This window comes from Chaetodon auriga, chromosome 6, assembly GCF_051107435.1.
Source record: "Chaetodon auriga isolate fChaAug3 chromosome 6, fChaAug3.hap1, whole genome shotgun sequence".
NCBI lineage: Eukaryota > Metazoa > Chordata > Actinopteri > Chaetodontiformes > Chaetodontidae > Chaetodon > Chaetodon auriga.
This window is the reverse complement of record NC_135079.1, coordinates 8,436,933-8,457,553: the sequence shown is the minus strand read 5'-3', so window position 1 is coordinate 8,457,553 and position 20,621 is coordinate 8,436,933. Positions and strand designations below refer to the sequence as shown.

The window sequence follows — 20,621 nt, the reverse complement described above, 5'->3', positions numbered from 1 at the left end:
CCTGTGTCTGTATCCTTTATTTAATTGAATCATTCTGTTGGTCTTCTGAGAGATAGAAATCCTGTTTGTCTTTAGCCGAGTCCAGTCTCAGTTTCCACGCAGATGCAGTAGAGAAGAGTTCATTTTTCAGAAGTCAGGTTGGAAAGACACAAGCTGTCTATGGTTCATTTTAGAATCAAAATCAATGATTTTGTCATAAATAATTCATAAGTCAGACGAAATGTATCACCACTGCTTTGTGGTAAAATAACACTGATTCAGCATAAGAATCAAAGGGATCGCAGCTTGTTTCATTCTGGGATTTATGTTTAAACACAGTATGTAGTCATATCAGGTGTCTGATCTCATCAGACGTGAAAACATCTGTGTTTTTTCCTCTTTCTTGTTTTCCATTTAAGAGAGAAGCATTTAAATAGCAAACCTCAGACAATTTGGCTATTTCCCCCAAGCAGAATACGTTATAAAGAAACACATTTAAGTAGAGAAAGAATATTTGGTGACACTATGGCAGATGATTTACTTCTGAAAACTGACTTTTTGTAGAGCCTTTTGCAACTTTGAAGAAGGCTGGCTGGTGTACACACCTGCTCTCTGAATGCTTGATGGAAAAATGGAATGATCAAACTTCCCAGCTGCTTCAGCGGACCACCAGTGGTTATACTGGGCAGCTGAGAGGCATGTTGGTGTGTAATTTCATGAATGTGAATCAGAAAAACAGCAACTGCTCTCAGCAGGCTCAGGATGAATAAAGATAAAATGAGATTGAACAGTAATGCTCCTTAAACCAGACTAAGTCACTGCTGCCTCTCACAGATGATTTCAGACCCAGTGTCTCACTGTTTCATCTAAATTTAATCTGGATCGATATTCCTCTGCCTGTCTCGCTTGTTTTTTCCCTGTTTCATTTGGTGATGACACTAAATCTTATCTGTTGTATCACAAAATGTGTGCTTTTAGGATGAGTAGTCATCAGACACTGTGTTGATATTGGATTTCACATCTCATGCCTCAGCAGAAGCGGTAATTCACTGCCCTGTAGGGGTGCAGGGATGGGAAAAAATAGACTGGACTACATTAACCAGCGAACCCTCTTCCAATAATATACAATTATTTTGACATTTTGGGAAATATGTCTCATCACTTTCTTGCTCACATTAGACGATCAGTATTACTTTCACATCTGTCTGCTAAATATGAAGCTATAGCCAGCAGCCTTGGTTCAGTTCAGCACAAGGACTGGAAACAGGAAACAGCGAGCATGGCTTTGTCCATAAGTAACAAAGTGTGTCATCCTGTGTGTTTTAAACAAATGAGATATAAAATGTCAATTAGTGTGCCTGAGCAAAAGGGAGGCTAGCGGTTTCCCTTTTGTGTCCAGTCTTTATGCTAAGCTAGGCTAACCGACTGCTGGCTGCAGCTTCATATTTACCATGCAGACGTGAAAGTGGAATAAATCTTCTCATCCAGCTCTCAGCGTGAAAGTCCAAAATGTCAAACTATTCTTTTATCATCACAATGTGACGTTAAAGTGGTGAAAATGAAACCGGCACACTGTCAATTTGCTTTTGTCATTGTTGGAGAAATGAAACTCACCAAGTGCTTTTTCATATCAATTTCAGACCTAAAAATAATAATAGCAAGGACGGTCTATAAAAAATTAATATTTGTTTTATCCAAACAGTGCTAAAAACAGTTTAGAATGATATTAAACAGAGCAGGGCAGCAGAAACAGTACAGTGTGTCTTTACTGCTAAATGTTTGCATCCTTCAGACGTTCAGACGTGGATGCTGCAGCAGCTGACACGAAGCAGTGCTGATTTTCTCTGACTGATTAAGACCAATCCAGCGTTAACCCCATCTTGGCTTCCCTTTGCAGGATTACTGTAAATCTGTTGTTAATGACTGATTGTGGTGATGTGGCTGATGGTGTTTGTGTATGTAAGAAGTGATGCTGGCGGGGGCGGGGGTAGGGTTGTTGGAGCAACATCTTGTTTTTGAAGTCAAGCACTCTGACCGCCCCTCCACCCTATCTTCTTTTCTCTCCCTCTCTCCTCCCCCACATCACTGGATCTGCCCCAGCCGATAAGAGAAGACGTTTCTATAAAGTTAGCCACTCGATTATGCAGCACACATCAGGCCGAGCGCGGAAAAGGAGAGGTTTCGCTCACGCTCACTTAGCCTATAGCACCCTAAGGGGGTTATGGGGTCATGATAAAAAGTGCAAATGACAGTGTTGGTCATCGCAGTGCGGCAGTGGAGAGTCTAGAATCAGCCTCCAGCAGAATCGACTTGGTGTAATATGATGTCTGATTTCTGAGCAATAGGGTTGAGAATTCTAAGGGGAACAAAGACAAAGAGATTGAAATTCAGCGAGCAAAGCTGGGAAAGGGGGAAAAAAAAAAAAAAACGTGACTAGAAAACCCACCAAAATCAAACCCCGAGCAGTAATAGCTCTGACATCGTCCAGAGTGTGATTTATGGGGGGGAAGAAGCGGCCTTGTTTGAGGGCTGTCACATCTGGGCCATGTGATTTACTGTGATGACTGGAGCACTCTCATCACGTGCATCCAGGCTGCTAAGATGGGACAGGAGAGGTAGGAGGTCCCATTAATACTGATTTTAAGAGCATGCTGCCTTTCTGTGTGGTGCTGGTCTGATTTTTTTTTTTTTTACAGTATATCAATTCAGTGACATTTCTTAATGGGATAGACGGGACTGGTCTATCCACTATGTGCTCTGACGCTATAACGAGCCTCCTTGTCGTCTCCCCTCATCTCCTAAGTGCATCTATTAGGCTCATTTATGATTTATGAGTTACAGAAATTATCTTACTGTAGCTCTATAGCTGTAGTGTAAACGTGGAGAGAGGGAAAGAGTGAGTTTTAATAAACTCATTTTTTTCAGTGCTTCGTCTGACTTCAGCAGATGAATGTCTTTAATAGATGAGCAGAGCTGCTCAGTCTTCGTTCCACAACAGCAGTGTTGTTCCAGATTAAAATGAGTGTTTGCATAGTTTCATTGGCGGTCACAAAAGGCCCCCCGCAGCACACAAACTGCTCCTTTTGAAAGGTGTTGCTAGGATACGGGCCAGTGCGAAGATGAAATCCCCTCTGTGTTGCTTTTCTGCAGCTGTACAGCTCGGACATCATGTCCAACTTATTGTGCATGTTGTGCAGTTGTGCAGCGCGTCTGCTCATTTCTCTTGATTGACATTTGTATGTGTATCCCTGTGTGTCTACATGACATGCAGTTCTGCTTGTGTCATGCAGAGCTGGCATATTACGCGGACTCTCTTCTATCTAATCCATCTTTTGTAATAAGACTCCATATTTCTGGTGAGCTGAGATCTCAATCCTGCAGTCACACCTCTGAGTGTTCGCCAGCTGACACCTCAGGCAGTGCACAAAGAATCAATAGTGTCTGCCTCATGTTCAATTACACTCTAATCAACACACACCAGTCCAGCACAACCTGTGAATGAATGGAAATGTCTGCTGATATTGAACTGATGCTCAGCACTGTGATACTAGTACATAAAAATATGAAGGTGTTACATTTTGTTGTGAGTTCTGGCAGCGTTTGCTGAAAAAGAGTTCAGGTCATCGAACGCTGACACTGACAAACTAGAATTGACTCACAGCAGCTAGGTTTCCATCCAAACACGGTGCAAATTTGAACCGAATTTTGAGAAAATAAGCAACAGAAAATGTGAATTAAACCATCCATGACTCTGTGTGATTATTAGGAGTTAGTTCATGGAGATAAACAGCTGGTGGTGCTAATTTTGCAGGCGTATGCCATTAAACCATTGCAGAGGAGGAGGCTGCATCGAGATGATGTGATTAAATGAGCGTCAGTCAGACCTCAAACAGGGAAAAAGAAAATGTGGAAAACATGAAGGACATATGGATTTTATGTTTATTTCATGTATTAATCTGAGGAGCGTTACAGTCTTCCTTTTGCTCTGCACAAAGCTGATGTTTCAGTCGAACAGAAGCTTCAGTGGAGGTTTAAGGCACAATCGTCATGTGCGTCATGATTTATTCATTTAGTCACACAAATACACAAATTTAGCTTTTGTTGATAAGCCAAATTTCAAATTTTCTGTTTCCACTCAGGTTTTTTTTTTATGCACAAATTGAAAGGGAAAAAGGAAATATATAAAAACTGGGAGATAGAAATTCGCCCACTGACAAAAATCATAGTGCAAATGAGAGCTTTTTCTACATCAATTCTCTGTTAGCTCTTAAAATGTCACAGCACTTGATAATCATGCTGAAAATGTACCCACTTTGATTGTTCCAGCACCTGCAAGCAGACACATACCTACCTTTTCCAATTCGTAGTTCTCTCTATGACGATAATTACATGTTTAATTTGGTAAGTCTGTTAAAATTAGCAATGTGGTCAGCTAGATACCAGTCCACTGGAAAACAGGCACAGTCAGCATCACTCAGAAGTCCTCAGTCCATCTTACCTTCATCTTGAAAAGATCATAAGTTGAAATGGTATAACAATTATCTGAAGTCTGTACATCTTTGTAATGGTGGACCTCTGGTATGTTTAATAACACTGACATCAATCAACAGTCTGATTAAGAATATGAATTATATATGAAGACAACACATTAAGGAGTAAAATTTCAACTCCGATATTCAACCGTTCTGGAGAAATGATCATTCTTCCTCTTGTCGCTGTCGGCGCTCTGCACTCAGACAGCTGTTGCTTTTCGTATTGTGTTACTGGGCGTGAGGCTGCGAGCTGGCGCCGCTGGTGGTTGCTGGTGTGGTGTTAACGTCTCGGGGGCGGTGAGTGAGCAGCGAGATGACTGCTCAGCTAAACCAGGGCTCGGGCTTTCTTCTGGGAACTGTCCAAATGTCAGTCATCAGTCGTCAGCCTATCAAGGAGCTGGTGCCTTGGAGGCTGACAGGAAGCAGACACCCAGTAAAGATGCTGCCACACTGTCTGCTGGTGGCTCGCATGAAGGCAGGGATTGGCCGGCGACGGTCATCATGTGCTGTGACACAGATTGATTCTAATATAGTTTATGCATTACACACACAGCGAGGCTGCCATACTGGGCATATTTCTCCTGTAAGGGACAGTATCACCCACAGAGTACATTTAGCATTAACATGCTTTTCTGTGACTGAAACTGAGATTCGGGCCGAAAGAGGCCACACAGTTAATTGTTCAACAGGTTAAGAGCCTCTTTTTGCACAGCTGTTCTATATTTTTGCGATATTGTGCTAAATACACTCAGGCTGAAGGGCAGTGGAGGTTTCATCATATTTGTTGTAAATTGACAGTAGCTGCTAACACATAGATTTACCTCTGGGAAGAGTTTTCTATGTTTTGACAGCCTCTCTTGCTTTCTGTTTTATATCTCTTCAAGGAAAGCCAGGCAGTCCTGCTAATGTTCCATCAGCTGAGCTTGTCGCTGTAACCCCACCAGGTGGTCCTCACTTCAACATCATGCTGCACCTCACGCTGCTTCTCCATCTCCTGGTCCTCTCACTCTCCCCAGCAGGTCAGTAGAACATTCAGCTGAAAGGGAATAGCGAAATTAATTGACGGAGCATGTTAAAAGATATTTTGAGATACTGTGTCCCTGCTGTTGGATGACAGGATCTCCAAAAATCCAAAAAGAATTCATGCTCAGCCTTTTTTAATGTGACAATCACGCTGCTTTATATATAGCTGTTGAATGTCTGTATGACCCCAAGAGTCTTTCAGTTTCTTGAAACACAGCTACAACTGAAATACAAACATGTAACACACAATACTAGGACCTGTTAGGCATCACTGATACTGCAAGAAATGTTGTAATTAGCTCAGCAGTAGTGGCAGTTTGCTCTCTGGGAATTTTCTTTTAGAGCTTGCTGGTGAGCAGCACGCAGAAATCAAAAGGACTCGGCTCATTTAGCCCAACTCTTTATACTTGTACAGTATGTCCTTCATCTTTCAAGTATCGCCATCCAAAAATCCAGCTGTCAGACATTCATTTAGCAACAGCCGCTAACTGGTACGACTGCTAAAAAAACTGCCAGTGCAGTGTGTCTCATGTTCTCATACAGCTACTACATAAAAAGCACGTGGTGGCAGGTAGCTTGGAGGCTGGAAGCACATGTCAAAACTGGATTGTCAGGATGAATGGGATACAAGGGAGGCGAGGTGTTAACAAGCTTTAAAGATCTATAAATCAGATGTAGATACATTTAAGATATGGTACACATAGCTAAGGCCAGCTGTAAAAGCACACATTGTAGAATAACATACAGAGTACAGTACATCTGATAGGCCAGGCTGGGCTGCTGCGTGCTTTGGAGAGCCTGGAGTTTGCAGGTTTCCATTCCTCTTTTCGTCATCAGCTGTGTTGGAAACAAAGCAAAGTGGTCAGAGAACAGCAGGTCTGAAAATGACCTGTGTAAAAAAAGATGCAACCTCCTCTGTGTTCTCATACCTTAGGCTATTCTCACTTGTTTCAGATTTGATTTCACATGAGCTGAAAAGAGGGGGAGCTGGGATTGGGAATTCTCCCAACTTCACACCACATCTTTCTCAAACAGGCTCTTAGATCTCGGAGATTTATCTTTCTTTTTCTCTTTTTTGCTACATGGTAAGGCACTTGTGTTATTATAGCTGAGTTCACCAAAGGTTTTAGCAGCACTAGAGCTAAATCTTAGAATATCCTGTTGAAAATGCACTCACATACACTACATCTAAAGGGCAGGATTGGGCAGATAAACGCTCAAAAACATCACATACATAGTTGTACTGTACACACACACACTTCATCCACACAGAGTTGAACTGTATGGCTGCTCTATCTAAACAGACAGCAGCCAAGCAACAGACTCGGGCCGTTATTCTGGGGAGAGAACATCGGCTTGACATTTTTGTTTAGCCCCAACAGGAATAAAGTTTGATAGTTAATGTGACATTAATGCTATGACAGCAGAACAAAAGTCAAGCACACACTATCCTACAAGTCAGGTCCTCAGTCAGGTTTATACTATAGACTACAATGTAAGGATACAACAGAGTTTAACAGTTTGGATTATTGTTTAATCATCAGGCTTTAACCAAATGCGCATTGCTCACCATTTGAATACAACATCACAGAGTAATTAAACCCACATTCATTCAGTCCAACTACGAACGTTTTCTCGTGTTATTGTGACAGACAGAATGTAATGGATTTCACAGAAATGGCCTTCAGCCACAGACATTCCTTCAGTCCAAAGCAGGGTTTCCAGCCATTCATCACATTCTCAGCAGCAAAAAAAAGGGATTCTCTCAAAGATCTGCTCTTCACTGAAAAAACGATTTGTTTTGATCCATTTTTCTTGTTCTACTTTGTGAGAAGTGAGGGAACTGCACCTGCAGTTCAGGTGCTCAGGATGTTATCATCAATAAATACCATATTTGTAGCATGGTGGTTCAATGTGTTGACATGATTTCCTTTCGTAACTGTTACAGATGCATCAATGCATGGGGAGGTGCCTGACTTTTATGGAGGTAAGACTGATTATAACACAAAATAATCATGGTTACTTGTTCCAGTGTTTTTGTTATCAAGCTACATGATTCTGTCTATGTTTTCTGCATTGAAATAATGCTAAAAATAAATGCTTCTTGGTTTCACCACAAATACACACCTACATGTGCGACTGTGTTTGTGCCACTTCAGAGGACATTAAATACACTTGCATTCATTTCTTGGAGATGTACCCTAACCCTAATGATAACCGCTACCTCCCTAACCCTTACCTTAACCTTAACACAAGTCTCCAACCTCAAGCTAATGGTTTATGTTATGGAGACTTGTGTTTTTTCCCCATAAGGAAGGAGTGTAAACAGATTTATGCCGCCACAGCATGAATATTACATACAGACACAGACACAGACAAAGCCATTTCTCTGCTAAATGTTAGTGCAGCAAGCTTCCCAGCACCATCGACTTAGCCAAGAGACTCCTCCACTTACTGCATTTCACAGAATGGAACTGCAATTTTCAGTTTCCACCAAAAATCTTCATTCATGTGTGTCCAAAGTTGTCTTGCGTGGGACATGATTGAGCTGTAATATATTTCTGCACAAAATATCCATAAAATGTTCCGTCGGCGGAGATAAGGTTTGCAGCTCAGTGCCGACTTTGAAGCTACAGAGAACATGAGATAACCAGAAAGGTCACAGGGTTTACAAGTGTTGTGCTTTTTATTTATCTATGTTCTGTCAAAGTGCATTAGAGAAATAACAGGGCTGCTGTAGCTCAGGAGGTAGAGCGGTCGGCTGCCGATCAGGAAGTTAGTGGCTCGATCCCTGGCCTTGGCACTCCACATGCTGAAGTTAGACAAGATAATGAACCCCCAAAAACTGCCCCCGATGCTGTGCCATCGGTGTGTGAATTCATATGTACGTCGTTTTGGATAAAAGCGTCTGCAAAATGACTGTAATTGTAATTGTGACTGAGAAATGCATGGGACCAAACAATGCAAGTAAACGCCTGAGATGTGAAAAATAACACTTGTGTCAAACCAATAGACAAACAAGTTGCACATATTTCCTGGAAGGTTGATGAACCTGTGGCCTTGGAGTTCAGATGGGGAACAGGCTGTGTTTATAGCGAAGCAGATCTGTTGAGCATGAGCAGAGAAGGAGTGACTTGTGACTTTCTTATTGTGTATTATATAAAAGGGTCTGCGTTCGTCCTCATCCTCAGCGTTCGTGTCGCACAATTTCCTGTTTTGCTTAGAACTCCTGTTATTGCATGTGAGCCAGGCCATATGAAAAACCCCTCATGTGATAGCACTGCTCCTCTCTCCTAACAGTTTCAGCTATTATAAAAAAAAACAAGACATAATACTTTTTCTACATATTCGTCTTCTGCTTAACCTAAACACACGCTATTCGAGCTTTCACACTTGCTTTATTCATTTTCTGCAATACAATGAAAACCAAAGAAAATATGTATGTCAGATCCGAATGAGCTTCAGTTGTGGCTCTCCATCTTATGCCCACTGCAGCCCCTGCGGTGGTAAAACTATAATATCTGCCTGTCAGGATTTGTTAAGGGACATGCAGTGATAGACGGCTTCCTCTTTCATGGTCCACAATAGCACAGGACAAATTCAGATCTATCTGGAGGTCATGTTTCTTTCGACGGTTGCTATTTCTGGTTTTCTCACACTTGCAGATGTACGTTAATCTAAATGGAGATGGTTAAAGTCCAAGACATTACACTGTACATTCCTGTGCAGATCAATTTAGGATGGTCATTAGAGCTAGAAACCGTATTAGAGCCGCCCTGCCTCATTGTGTGGTGATCTTATGACGGATGAGAGAGGAAAAAAAGGTCGTGTGGTTCATTCAAACAACCATGAACATTTCTGTGTACATATTAAATGAATTATTGCTTGTGATTTTTAAAATGATTTTTCTTAACCGCTGTCCTGTCTGCTGTTTTTCATGTCATGCTTTATGTGAAGCTGTCGTATCATAGGTAGCTTAAAGCTGCAGTAGGTAAGATCGAGAAGAGGGCAGGGCAAAACATTACTTTTATACAAGTTACCTACTGCAGCTTTAAGACTAGAAACGGTGGATATAGCAAGTCTGGCTCAGTCCAAAGATAATCAGCAAACCAAGCAACTAAAGCGCTCTAATTAACGAGCTGGATGTTGTTTGTTTAATCTGTACAAAAACCAAAGTGTATAAACCACCGGGCCAGACTATTTCTTGGTAGGGTTCAGTATTTGAGGTTGCCAGGCAACCAGTAGAGAGTCCAGGAAGTCTCTGTGCCTGGCCATGAAAGAGTCCAGAAATAGTCCAATCTTTTCATCTAACGCTCGGCAATGAAGTACAGAAACAGATTCCCCAGAATGTCGTCATTTCTTTAAGTTGTGCATGTTGGCAGGAGGAATATGAAACCCTCCAAGCGTGACTTTCAAAGATGCACCAAATCAGAACGCTGTGGCACTTTCTCCATTTCCAAAAATACTGTAGATCTGTTTTCATAAATAATAAATGGAGAGTTTTGATCAGTCAGAGTACCTTCCTGTTCATCAGGTGCTGTGCTGTCAGTATTTACTGCTTTATCAGCATACGATTTGTAGCGTGTGTGTTATTCTCTGGGAGAAAAATAAAGTGGAGGCAGACTGTCAGCAAGGGGTAAATTGGAAAAAGGAAGGCTTGCTGCTTCGTTGCTTGGGAACAAGTTGTGATGCCGCGTGCAGGTTGAATTGTTGATGGATCCTGTGAGGAGAGGGTTCCTTTTTTCTGGTGGTCTCTCTTTTGTTTTTTTTCACCCTTTCATTTTCTTTTCTTCTCCATGAAGCGTCGACGGTAGGTGACTTTTACAGCCTGTGTGCCTGCCTGGAGTGTCGCCTCCTGGACATGTTGACATTAGCTCCACTTTTGTGCAGAAATAACACGCCACGATGCAGCAAGGCGTCTGCTAAATGTTCCTGAGGTCTGATACGTTTTAGACAACAGTGGTTCAGTTCGCTCAGCACTGAAAAATGTGAGAATTTTGAATTATCTGCCAAACTTGGACAAAGATGAAGTAGCCTTAGGAGGAGGCAGAGTTGATCTCACACTCCTCAAAGGGCATAACATTGTGTAGGTGGCCTTCCAGCTGGGGCACAGTGCTTATCGTTCAGCCAGGAGCAATGTTAATGCCCATCATTCTGCTGTTTAAGCGATACATCCCAATATCTCTTTAGTACCAAGTAATCCCCTGCAGGGTTGAAAGATGGCATTAAAATTTATCAAAATGTCGAGAGACTTCTCAAATCACTTCTCCGCTGCCCAACCGTTTGCTCAGTACTTTTCACGCACTCATGTTTTGCCAGTATAAGGCTGAATTCACCACCTTAGGCATGACATTATTGAGCAGGTGGGCGTGATGGTTTGAGTGCCTGCCCCGCAGTGTAATCAAAGTTTTTTATTTTTTTTTATTGAAAATTAGAGAAAAAGATTAGTCCATCGACAGTAAATGAATCCACAGCTATTAATCGTTTTAGCTATTATTTAAGCAAAATGCCAGTCGTTTGCTGGTTGCAGCTTTTCAAATGTCATGATTTGATGATTCTTTGTCGTACATGACAGTGAAGTGAGTGTCTTTGTCTTTTGGACCTTTGGTCAGACAAAACAACACATTTGAAGATGTCACCTTGGCCTGTGAGAATTCTTACAAGCATTTTTCACAACTTTCTGACACTTAGGTAAGACAATTAATCGTGAAAATAGTCATTAGATTAATCGCTAATCGTTACCTGCAGCCATATTGAACATGCTGAACATCTGATGGACAGCTGAGAAATGGATGATGCTTTGCTCTCTTGCAGCCACAGTTTTGGAGAATCACTCTTTTTGACAGCAGCGGTTGCGATAGCACAGCTGACACCACACTGAGCACACGCTGACCGGGACTGCCACCCTTATGTCCACACTTCTGCACACTAGTTGAACTTGCGGTGAAGCAGAATAATTATTTATTTAACCTATGAAATTTTTAAAGTCGAATTCTACCCCAGGGATAATTTGGTCTGCCACCGTGCCTCGTATGTGGCTCAAGGGCTTGTGGGTAATTACTGCTACATTGTGCTTTTGATGCTTCCAGGAAACAATATGTTATCTGTCCCACTTGGACACTCTCTTGGTCATGCAAACAAACTGCTCAGCAGATGCAGCCAAAAAGCACAGCTGTGAGCAAAGTCAAAATCATCAGAGGATTTAAGTTCCTGTGGGATTTGGGGTAATTATGTGACTTTTGAAAGAAATACACATACAAAAGACTTTGTTTGCAAAACGGGAACGACAACCCTTGAAACAGCTGGAAATCTTGACAGGTTAAATAATAAAAGAATTGAACAAATAGAACAGCTGTTTTACGCTCACATGTATTCTACTGTTTCAAGTTAACAAGCCATTGTTATGCACCCAAAATCATGTCTTAAACCTCAATGAATAATTGATGTCTCATTAGAAAACTGATGCTAGGGAAGAGAGCAGGTTCCTAAAATAACAGGCTGTATGGCATTTCAGATGAGAGTCTAAAGTTACCTGCTCTTCAGTTTAATAGGAGTCCGTGTTTGATAATGAAGTCTGTCCAGAGGAAGATCACTTCTAGCAGGCCCTGGAGACACATAGCCTCTGACTAGTGTGTATGTGTGTGTCTTTCTTCCCATTTTTAGTACAGATACAGCCTTCTCTGGGAGCAACTTTAAGCCTTTTATATGTTTTATGCAGGGAAAAAGTGAACCTGAGAGACACACAGATACATACCGTAGAGAGAGGATAACACAGATTCAAAGAGATGATGATGTATCTTTGGAGAGTTGGGAAAAGATTCTTTGTGTTTTGGACAAAACATAACGGGCTGCATGAAAAGCTAAGGGTTCCCCGAAGTCATTAGGATTCATCTTATGGGCATTGTGGATATCTGTATCAAGTTTGAATGACATCCATCCAGTATTTGTTGAGACATTTCACTGAAAACCAAAAATGTCAACCTCACGGTGGCACTAGAGCATCACTAGAGCCAGTAGGATCCATCATCTGGCGGACCATGAATGTCGAAACCAAGTTTTCATAGCTGTAGAGATATTTCTATTTGACTAAAGTGCTGGGCTGACTGACTGACATCGCCGTCCCTGAGCCCCGCTTCAGAATCGAAGGAGTTTTAAAAGGAAATCCAGGAAATGTAAAGAAAGAGGGGCAGAGCATGACAGTAGGATATAGGTTGGAGAGATGGAGAGAGGACAGAGGGAAGCCAGAGAGAGACAGAGAAAGTGAAACGAGGCAGGGAGAGTGGAAGAGGCCTGTGTGTGTCTCCAGGCAGTGGGCCTTATGTGGCCTGCTTTAACACTCCCCTTCACCATCTGTCACATCCCACATTACAGGGGAAGGATAGGAACGGTACCAGTGCTCATCTCTCCGAGTTACACTCCAACTGCTATTTCAGCACTGCACCACAGCCTCAGTGACTCCTCTCCTCCAGCCCATCCGCATTTATATTTCATATTTACATGCAAAGCATTTATCTGACGCTCATGCAGAGCAATCTAAGTGCAATAGTAGAATAGGGTCACTGTAGTCCCTTTACTATACTCGTCCATGTGAGTCTTTCTTTCAGCTCCTTTTTTTTTTTTCACCATTGCTTTTTTCTTTCTCACTTCTTCCCAGAACATAGCTTTCCACTTAATTTACCTTCCATCGGTCCCACAGTGTCCCATTTATAGTATGTTTTATTCTCTGCCAGCCAGCAGTAATTCGGAGTCCTTGGGATTTGCATCAGTGTCAAGCACTCGCACATGGTTGGCTGCTGGAGTGTGTGAGCGGGAGTGGATCCTGTCTCCTAACGTCTTAATTGCTGCCTCCTGGTTGGCCGTCCTGGTGTGAGAAGGGTGCAGTTAACTGTCTTCATGCTAGTTGGGATTATAAGACTTTTAATTCCTTTTGCATCTGTACAGCAGAGGCAGATAAATGTGCATGCTGGTGTTGAACTACACAGTATTGGAGGTTACTGTACAGTGATGTCTGGTGCTCACACATGTTGGACCGCAGGAACGTCTTTGATTCTTGCTCTATTTTCTTGTTATCCTGTGCAAACGTATCTTTCCGTTCTTTTGCTTGTAATTGCAGAACATTATGAGTAAAAGCATCTTTTGTTCAGGTTTCTAAAGGTGACTCACTGTCAGTCAATATGACATTTTCAGAGCGAGCGAATCCGAAGCGCCGGTGCAGGACTGGTTGGAAGGATCGAGCAGAAGCGGGATATTACTGTCTGAAAGAGCGAGCTTCTCCCCATTGAGGTGTCAGCTGTGCACTCTTAAAACTCAGAGACGCAGGGGAATAACACACATGCGCACACACATTCGCACACCCTTCACATTTGTATTCCTGCAGTCACCTACACACACTCTTGATCTGAGAGAATAATCAGCGTTTGAGAACATTTCGCCTCATTGCTTATTCATAGCCTGGCATTGTGTTTATGTCTTATTCATGCCCCTGCTCGTGATGTCTGTCTGTTTTAATGAGTAATCGGGGCTAATTGTATGTGTGTGTTGACGGTGTAAAAGCCAGATTGAACCAAGAAAGGCATTTTCATCAAGGGGACTCTTCTCCCTGGATTTGCCAGTGCAACTGCTTCACAGCGCTGACGATGACACATGCAATATGAAAGGGGTTTGGATTATGCTAAGTCAAGTTAGCATTTCCAGCTCCCGGATTTGTATTAGCTTATAATAATATCATATTCACTGGCAACAGATGAATGTGTCGCTGTGGCTTGGCACCTGAGTGAGCCCATCTCTGTCATAATTAGCGTGATGTTGTGATTTGGAATAAAGCAGGGGGCTTATTACACTGCATCATGTCTAAAAGAGAGTTTGTGTGAATTCAAGGATGAGATTAGTTAAAGCTAGAACCAGGATTTCTCTGACACCAGTAACAAAGCAATAGAGGTACGTGCTCCAGTGAAAACCACAAACGGGGCTGAAATATTAAAAGGCAGGTCTGCACAGGGGCAGTCTCAGAGTCTAGTCAGTATGTTTTTTTTTTTTTTTTGTATTACATCTGAAACCTGCTGTCTCGTTTTTGATGGAACTGCCCCAGAAATGCCAGACAGACGCTGAGCTCTAACACCTCGATATATCCTCTTTGTAAATCTGACCCAGCTTGTTGTTATTTACTCTGGTCTCATTTGTTTGTTGTCGGCAGATGAAGCCACAGGTTATGGGCCAGTATTTGAGGAGCAGCCGGTGGAGACCATCTACCCCGAGGAGTCGCCCGAGGCAAAAATCACCATGAGCTGCCGGGCTCGGGCCAGTCCACCCGCCACATACAAGTAACATATGTTCCCCATAAACCCAGTCTCATTACTGCCAGCCGTGAATGTGCTGTGTGGCTCCCATCGTTCGCCATCTCTCAGGCTGTTTTCAGACTGGTTCAGGAACTGCCTGTAAATGGCAAGGTCGCAAGGATGCTTGTTTTAACCTTCATACACATCCAGGATTTACTCTGTGTGTGTGTGTGTGTGTGTGTGTGTGTGTGTGTGTACCATCCAGCAGTGCATGATTGTGTGATATATTTTCAGGCCATTCCCACATAACTGTGTTGTCAGACAACCTGCACAACTCATTTTGTTTGGAGCAGATGTTTGTTTTTTCCTCATATTAATAATAATTTAAATGCCAAAATGTGACATGCCTGAAAAAGCTAACAAACAAGATGTTGCTCCTTCAGCAGCAGCAGCACAAACAGTGCTGCCATCATATATCGACCTCGTTTTGCAGCTCAAAATTTAAACCGTTTTGCGTGATCCATTTCAATTTAGATGTAAATGTATGTAAATGATATTGCTTGGCATCCCCCAAATCGGTCTCACTGTCAGAGACCCCCAGAATTAGATGTCAGAGGGAAAAGAAGTAGCTTTGGTATTCAGTTTTTAAGAGGGTTCACCTACAGTACAGTTCATGATGCCTTTCAAAACTTGAAATTTGTGATTCCTTTATATAAAACAGTTCCCATTTTTTGAGTCTTGGTAAATTCTTACAGTAAGTAGATGTTTATCCAACTAAAATACTGCATGTCACTGCAAGAAACAACTGACCTGACAAAATTCTCCTTGTGGTGCTCCATGTAAACAAACCATTTGTAAACAATTCTAATCAATTATTATATATACATAGTCCCATATCATCGTTGACTCACTGCTTTCACAATGCACAGATATGCTGACCCTAACTGTGTCTCTTGTGCAGGTGGATGATGGACAACATGGAAATTGACCTGGATGCAGAAGGCAGCCATTATAGTTTAGTGGGAGGCAACTTGGTCATCAGCAACCCCATTAAAACCCAACATGTAGGAAATTACGCCTGTTTGGCCACCAACACGTACGGCACGGTCATCAGCCGAGAGGCCTCGGTCCAGTTTGGATGTAAGTGACCCAGATGTGAACCCTGCGTTTAGGCTGCGATGATGCACCGTGCAGAATTAACAGAGAACTGCTCTGGAGCTGTACTGTCATGCATATTAAAGCACGCTGAAATTGCAAGGGCAGCTGGGACAAATCATAAGTGGTGTGGAAAGTGCAATTTGGGAATGATCTAACTTCATAACGCCACCATGGCCAATGTACTTTCTTATTAAAAGCTAGCACTCAGTGCAAAAACAGCTGTCAAACTTCAGTTCTGAAATCTTTTGTGTTGATTTTAAGGAAATAAACCACAGGAGATTCTCAAATATGCATGCATGACAGTAGATTCTGACGTTTGTCTCTTCCTCTCAGACCTTGATCTCTTCTCCTCGGAGGAGAGGGAGTCGGTGTACGTCAAAGAGGGACAGGGGGCCGTGCTGCTCTGCGCTCCCCCACCACACTATCCAGGTACAGCATGTCACAGCTGAGTGCATTTCTGCTGAAGTGTTCCTACAAGATTACGCTCAGCCTCCGTCATCATGTAGCATTAGCATGTGATTGATAAGTGGGCGGATGGAACAATGGACAGTCGTTAGCGCTGTTTCCTGTTTTGGTTTTCTCGTCCTTTCTGTGTGTTTTTTTTAATGTTGTCTCCTTGATTGTGTGGGTTTCCTCTCTGGTGCCACAGTCATTGGACTGAAGGTTGCACACATACAGTACGTAAATGCGAGTGTGACTGCTCTAACAGTCATTAGTAGTCATTTTTTCTATCCACCATTGGGGGTTTCATGAAACTGATGATCTGAATTTCTGAAATGGACCAAAGATCTTTTGTCCCCTGTTGGCTTGGGATTGAATTGCCCTTCTTAATGTCCTCTAAGGTATAAAAATAATGATGATGACTGACTCTGTCGCTGTCTCATTATCAGTTTCTAAGGGATTTTCTCAGTTTGCACTCTTCCCCATGCTGGTTTTACTCCTGCTCCCTCGTGGATGCAAAAGGGAAAGAACACAAAATGATTTCATCAGTCTCATATTTAGTTCAGACTAATATGCCATTAAAAGGGTTGTTGTTTGTTTTCCCCTCTTTCACTGGTCTGTATGTGGCCTCATTCTGTTTTTTTCCCCTCCTTTTTTCATTTTGTGTATTTTTCATATTCATGCAAATGCAAATCAGTCAAACACAACAGTCTGAAAGCACTGTGAACTCTCCGCACAGCATCCGAATTACCTCAACAAGGCAATATGCTTATTATGCCTCTCAGCTAAAAGAATTATAAGATTTCATCTAAAAGGTCAATGGATGCTTGAATAATAAATCCCCCTCAGCACCAACCAATTGTGCTATTTTTATTTTGCATGTATTCAGATTATTCAGAGTGAGCCAGCTTCACACCCAATTCCCTCGGCTCTCTCCAAAGCTTTTGCAGACTGTCCGGGGTCTTGATTGACGGGTGGTGTTTTTCGTGTCTCTTTCTGTCCAGCCGAGCTGTCATTCCGCTGGATCCTCAACGAATTTCCCACCTTCATCCCACTGGACAAGAGGCGTTTTGTCTCCCAGATAACTGGCAACCTCTATATCTCCAAGGTGGACTCCTCGGACAGCGGCAACTACTCCTGCATTGCTTCCAGCCCGTCTATATCCAAGAGCGTTTTCTCCAACTACATCCCCCTCGTCCCTCTGGCTGAACGTCAGTACCTCACTTCCTTCTACCCATCATCTTTTCAGTTTTTTTTCCATAAATTCTGATTGCATTCATGCAGTTTTGAGATTTCTGTTTTCTTGAGTTTTACAGCCATTGATGTTAAATGACCCACATAAGAAGTCAATTTTCCTGCACCAGATTGATCACAGTATGATAGCGACGTTTGAAATTCACTGCAAATTAATGCTTCTCACTTTAATGGAGATTTTTGCAAAGATTTTGTGTTTTGATGTATAAAATGTACTTAAACTCAAAACAACAGACATCAGTTGAACATCTGTTGAATTTGAACCATATATATATATATATATATATAGAGAGAGAGAGAGAGAGAGAGAGAGAGCGCAGGAGAAAAGTAGGTCTTAAAGAGATGAGTTTCAAAAATAAGCTTGAAGATAAGAAGTGACTCCGTCGGTTGCAGCAAAATACTGCATTGATTTTTTTTGTCTCTCATCCCGACTGAAGCGCCATGTTTAATCACAACAGCGGCTGTTTTAAATGTGATAAGGTCATGCCAGTGTTGACTCTTTAAATGAGATTTACAGGAACAATTCAGCTCAGAAGTCGAATGCCGCACAAGAACTGGCTTTAAGACAGAGCATGTTATGAAGAATGAACTGGAACATGAACAGCCTCAGAGATAGAAAACTAAAGCGATGCCCTTAAGTTTATTAATGCTCTGCCTGTTTGTGCGACCGTATGTAAGAGGTACAAACACAAAACTAGGCGACTATTTTAACGTTTTCCTTGGGGGCCCTTTCCAGAATCCATCACTTATTCCATTGTTTGATTTTGACTCTCATGGTTATGTAACTTTGGCCGGCTTCACCTGTGGCGGATGTGTTTTGAATAGAACTGTGGTTGCTTAGAACACCAACTACAATGTTGTGTCCCACCAAAGAAGTCGGGATCAGAGCGGAGCACAGCAGTTGTTTGGGCTCTCTCATGCATACACGTATCATGAGATGCCTTCTGGGAATGATGTGGCCCGTATTTAAGTCCAACTCTGTCTCTCTGCTACCTTCGCGTTTTGCCAAGGCTTTTTAAATGCCTTGCGTATGTGCAAATAGGGCACAGCGATTGCATTTGATATGCTTGCTCATCATTTGAGTTGCATATCATCTGTATTATTCCAATGTGTGTTAACATGTATAGTAGAATCACAGGTATTATCTGGTCTACCGTGTCCTGTGATTGAAACCTGGATGCTTCAAAACCGTATAGAAGAGTCAGACTGGACTAGTAGTTTGTCCTGAGAACAAAGGATATTCATATGATTAACAATGCACTGATGATTAGGCTGAAATAAAAGTATGACAGCAGAAATGTAAATGAGACATGTTCCTGTCTCCTGCTTTCTGCTGGTCAAATGACAAAAATTCAAACCACCAAATGCTTTGGTGTCGTAAATGAACCAAACTATCTTCATCTGCACCTGCTGAGGTAACTCAGTGGGCACAGAAATGACAGCGTGACTGAGATGATGAGAAATCACAGACACCACACGGTGTACTGCAAAGTCTGGACCCTGTCACACCACAGATAAAAGTTTCCATTATAAATGACAGAGTTGTCCAACTGAGGCTGCAAGAGACAAACCCATTGGAAATGTGCCAGTAAAACCTGGGACAATCCAAATCCAAACGCCTGACAGCCCACACAATGAAAAACCTAAAAACAGTACTGTCGGATTCATGCGTGCATGTGCACGAGGAGACGAATAACCCGTTCTCTCAGGTTCCATGGAAACGCCATAACCCAAAATAGTCAAAACCAGGGATATTAGTGTGCATGTAAATATAGTCTTTGTGTTGCTAACCTAAAAAGTCTCGTCACATAGTGCTTTTTGTGTGTCTCAGTAGGACATCTGAGTAAAACAGCATTTACAAAGAGGTGTCTTTTGTTTCATATGACCCACTTAGGTAATAACAGAAGAGGCTGGGATGGAAACCTTGAAATAAACACTAAGATGCTTATAATGAACACTAAATCATCCTGAAACCGCTATTTGTTTCAGGCTGAGCAGCTTGAAATGGATTGAGCACATAATTCTGCTCTGCTGTTGTTCCTCTCAGGTCCCATCAGGAAATACCCCGCTGACCTCAAAGTCAAGTTCCCAGACACCACTGCCCTGGTGGGGCAGAACATCACCTTGGAGTGCTTCGCTTTGGGGAAGTGAGTGTGAGGGATCATTGTCTGTTTGTTGGGGTGTGCAGTTTGAAAGGTGCACTGTTTGGACTGAGAGGTTTCATGAAAATCTGGCATCAGACAGAAAGTCTTTTCTTCTACATTTCAAGTGCTTTAAAAGTGGTCTTAAAGGAGGATTTCTGTGAATGTGAATGAAGTTTTTAGAGGCTTTGTTGCTCAGTCAGTAATAAAATAAAGAGGAAATGTTACTCTTTGTAATTATTAGGCCATGAAATATTTGATTTAAATGATTTCAGTATGTACAGTGGTACATATCGACTATCAACAAATACAAATTTAAAGTAAGAGGGCTGTATCAATCTCTCAAAACACCATATTTGTTTACCCTTCATGCATTCACCGAGCCGAATGATTTATAAATCATGTATATGTTTCAGAATGATGATGACTCGAGTGCAGCGGTGCATTACAATGTGAAGCCTGCCTTGTGTGTCATTTTTCTCTCTCTCCGCTTCCCAGCCCCGTCCCCGAGATCCGCTGGAAGAAATTAGACGGACAGCTGCCACCCAATCATGAGGTGCGGATGGCGGGGGCCCATCTGCACCTGTACAACGTGCAGTTTGAAGACGGCGGCACCTATCAGTGTGAGGCGGTGAACTCGAGAGGAAAGGACTACCACGCTGCACGTGTGTCTGTGGAAGGTAAGGCGTATGTTGGGTGTCATGTCAGCCTCCTTCTGTTAAAGCGTGTTGCAGAGAATATCTGTCAGTACTCTATTCTCAGATAAGCTCACCGTGTGGGGTAAATCCAGCAGCCATTTGTTCTTATCAGGACCTGGT

At 42.3% G+C, this 20,621-nt stretch overlaps 1 protein-coding gene across 1 annotated transcript in view; it reads left to right on the top strand.

Moving 5' to 3' along the window:
• LOC143322729 (contactin-1a-like) overlaps positions 1-20,621 on the top strand; it is a 63,184-nt gene that overhangs the window by 27,138 nt on the left and 15,425 nt on the right. The window contains exons 2-9 of the mRNA XM_076734119.1: positions 5,396-5,530; positions 7,483-7,521; positions 14,728-14,854; positions 15,771-15,949; positions 16,301-16,396; positions 17,413-17,619; positions 19,710-19,809; positions 20,302-20,483. Coding sequence (XP_076590234.1) covers positions 5,476-5,530; positions 7,483-7,521; positions 14,728-14,854; positions 15,771-15,949; positions 16,301-16,396; positions 17,413-17,619; positions 19,710-19,809; positions 20,302-20,483 — 985 coding nt within the window. The 5' untranslated portion in view covers positions 5,396-5,475. The remainder of the gene's footprint in view (positions 1-5,395; positions 5,531-7,482; positions 7,522-14,727; positions 14,855-15,770; positions 15,950-16,300; positions 16,397-17,412; positions 17,620-19,709; positions 19,810-20,301; positions 20,484-20,621) is intronic.